Here is a 3,534-nt window from a genome sequence, read left to right on the forward strand (position 1 = left end):
GCCGGCACCCCTCCCTCCCTCCCTCCCTCCAGTCGCGCCATGTCGCGACCACGGGGCGCTCGGAGCACGGCTCGCGGAGCTCGAGCAGCCCCATGCCCGCCGCAGCAGCGCCCATAGCGCGGCCCTCCCGCCCCGTCAGGGGCCGGGCGGCCTCGGGCCGCGCTCCAATGGGTGCCGGGGGGCCGGGCCGGGCGGCCCGCCCCTGCCCGCGCCTCCATAAGAGCGGAGAGCGGCGCCCCGCGCCCGGCGAGCTGAGGCGGCCGAGCGGGCGCTGCCGGAGTGTGGACCCTCTGCAGCCCCAGGTCGGTGCGTACCCGCGCGGGCAGACCCCGGGACCCCGGGGCGGCGGCGGGGAGGCCGCGGCTCGGCTCGCCGGGGCGGGGCGGCGCTGCGCCCGCCGGCCGCGGCGAAGGTGGGGGGTGCTCCGGGATCCTCGGTGGAAGCCGTCTGGGACGGGAGCGGGGAGCGGTGCTGCCCGCGGGAGCCTCGCCCTGAGCCGCGTGTCGCCTTGCAGGGACCCGGAGCCATGGCTGAGCACATGATGATGTCCGTGAGCCACGGCGGCGCCGGGCTGCAGAGCTACCGGATGGGTGTGAGTGGGCTGCAGGGACCACCGCAGCACGGGCAGCACGTGCTGAGGACGCTACCCGCAGCTGGTCAGATGATGCCGTACGGAGGGGCTGGAATGGATGGTGTGATGAGGCCGAGACCCAACCTCAGCGGACAGATGAACCACCACCAGATGCAGAATGCGATGATGTTCAACGGCCCGAGCCAGCAGCAGCAATACATGGGGCCAGTGGGCACCCAGCAGCTCATGGCTAGCATGCACCTACAAAAACTCAACACCCAGTACCAGGGTCACCCTCTGGGTATGAGCAACGGGCCCATGGCAGCTGGTGCTCAGCAGTACAGAGTGGGGCCAAGCCAGCACCCAGGCATGCAGCACATGCCCTCACCAGCGCTGACCTTGAATGTTATGGACACTGATCTCATAGATGAGGAGGTTTTGACGTCCCTTGTCCTGGAACTGGGGTTGGACCGGATTCAGGAGCTGCCAGAGCTGTTCTTGGGACAAAACGAGTTCGACTTCATTTCAGACTTTGTTAGCAAACAGCAACCTAGTGCCATCAGCTGTTGAGGGGTTTTGAGCTCCTCCTTGTGTCTTAGTGGTTTTGAGTTTGTTTATAACTTCCTTCTCCACCTGCCATCCTCCTCCCTTCCCATGCCTTGCCCTGTCCTGGATTCCTGACTTCCCCAAAGAGACAATCATCGGACACTGGCTTGCAATGGATTGCTTTTCTCTTCTGTGTGGTTTTTCATTTGGGAGTTCCTGGGGAGGGGGTGTGTACCCCAAACAGAACAGATCAAGAGCTCTTGCTGTAGAGCTGCCTCTAAATGGCTTTAACAGGATTTCTGGTTTAGTAGAAATAATGAACTTATGACTTTCCACAACTAGGCTTTGAGCACAGGAAGTGATGGGCAGCTGGCAACCCTGCTGGTAGCTGGATTTGCTGGAGGATTCTGTCATGCCAACAGAGTTAAAGGATCCCCTGAGAGAGGATTGTCTCCCTGCCTGGTGCATGGTTTGAAACAGTTTCCCCTTGCAAACATGGGTGGGGTTAGATATTTCTTGGGACTTCTTACTGTGACAGTAAAAAGGTCTTCAGTCTTGTCTGTTCAGCTCAGAAAGGGGGGTACTTCCCTTCCAGTAAGCTATTTTTCCTAACTGGCTGAGAAAAATAAACTATGCATTGGGGAAGGGTGTGCATAGGTGCCTGAATGTTCATTTCTGTGAGACTTCAGATCTCCAAACCCATATAGCTAATCAACTGTAAAATTTACTGAGTGTTTGGGCTGATTTAGGCATAAGGCTTAAAGCTGCAGTCTAGCTCCACTTTTTTTCCACCTCTGAAACCAAATAAAGACCATGCAACTGTATATTCCAAATATAATCTTATTTATTTTTTCCTATGATTATTTATTTGCAAAGGGCTCCTTTTGTTATTTGGCTTTGGGACCGCTGGGAATGATGCATGGAGAGTACTGCAGCTTTAAGATGCTGGCTTCAAAAAAAGAAAGCCTGGGATAGTTTTCAGGCTGTTCTTCAGGCAGTCACTTCAATGCAAGGTCTTTATGCTGAACGCACAGGGCCGTGTAAATCCAACACCCTTCTGAATGTGATAAAGATGACTTGATTCCTAATTCCCTTACTCAGAAAAGGTTAAATGTAAAAGCTAGTGGGGTTTTGTTTCCTCTGCTGTCTCTTGTTTCCAGGCACTGTGGAAAGCTCCTGTTAACTCCTAGTTGCTGCTGCCCCCTGCTGCTGACAGTTTCTAGCAGCTGTCACTCAACGACCAAGTGAGAATGTACAGATGAATTTGCAAATAAAAGCTGAAACATTTCCAGTGTGCATTTGTTCAGTGCTTGTCTCTGGCACAGGTGTAGTGTTGAGTACTGGGGAGAAGTGGTTTGTTTTCTTGTTTTTTGCTCTCATCTGTGGGCTGTGAATTCAGTTGCTAGTGTTCCCAACCTGACACCTAAGCTGTAAGGGTTGTTTAGTTTAATGCTTGAACTAAGTCAGTCCTTCAAGTGTGACTGGGAGGATGAGATGTGCTTCCTCTGTACTGAGGCTAGTTTCCCAATGTGGATGGTGGTTACCCTATCATGGTGGCTGCTGCTTGCAAGCTGTGCAGTCCTGTTCCTGCCTGATCCAAGGTGCCCAGACAAAAGGATGGTGACTCCTTATGCTTCTCTCAGACCAAGTGCAACTCTAACAGCTGGGTTGCAGCTATGCTGTTTTCTATACCACAAAGGCTCTGAAATTCAAGACAGCCTTTGGGATCTCTTATTCCTCCACAGCTGAGATTTTTCTTTTTAAAGGGTTGCTGACCAGTCTTCTTACAATTCAGAAATATTCCAGGGATATTCTACTGCCTTGTAGGGATGGGACAATGGATGGTGTTATTGAAACCAGATAACTTTGACCACACTTCAGACTGTCAGATTGCCTGTCACTGTCCCCTGGCCCTGTTCCTTGCACAGCTCAATAGCAAGTGTTAAAGTCCTGTCCTCTCCTTGTGCATAATCACCAAGTTTTTGGTGATTATGCCTGTGTAAGATGGAGAGCTGTCAAAAAGTAAATGGCAGGACTTGTGTTGCAGGTGCAGAGAGAACTGCTTGGGCTGTTTAAGACGAAGAAGAGTTTTGCTTTCTCTTCACAGAGTTTGCACAGAGGTTGTAGTTAAGTGGCTAGGAGTTGGTGACTGGTTTTATTCCTCAGAATGTTAATTTGGGGTTCAATAGCTCTAGGCTGTCGGGCGTAGTTGGGGGGGCAAGCAGGCTGTGTGATATGCTATCATGGCCTGTAGTGTTACAGCTACAAAGCAGGGAACCGTATTCACCCCACAGCTGCAGGACTGTCAACTTCAGCATTCTGTGAAGTGGTTTCCCAGGAACAGGAACACATTTCTCTGTAAGAAGTATTTGGCATTTGATGCAATCTGGACAGAGGGACATGTCTGCATATCCTCT

At 52.5% G+C, this 3,534-nt stretch overlaps 1 protein-coding gene across 1 annotated transcript; it reads left to right on the top strand.

Annotated features, from left to right (window-relative positions):
• The first annotated feature begins 260 nt into the window (after positions 1-260).
• Positions 261-2,368, top strand: CITED4 (Cbp/p300 interacting transactivator with Glu/Asp rich carboxy-terminal domain 4). The gene is made up of 2 exons (XM_084300509.1): positions 261-302; positions 515-2,368. Exon 2 carries the CDS (start codon positions 527-529, stop codon positions 1,139-1,141), a length of 615 nt encoding a protein of 204 aa, XP_084156635.1. The 5' UTR covers positions 261-302; positions 515-526; the 3' UTR covers positions 1,142-2,368.
• The last annotated feature ends 1,166 nt before the right edge of the window (positions 2,369-3,534 follow it).

Source organism: Netta rufina (genome assembly GCF_964035555.1).
Source record: "Netta rufina genome assembly, chromosome: 23".
NCBI lineage: Eukaryota > Metazoa > Chordata > Aves > Anseriformes > Anatidae > Netta > Netta rufina.

Bases quoted from the DNA above. Each gene is read 5' to 3' on its own strand.
- CITED4 (XM_084300509.1), top strand. From the start codon at position 527: ATGGCTGAGCACATGATGATGTCCGTGAGCCACGGCGGCGCCGGGCTG.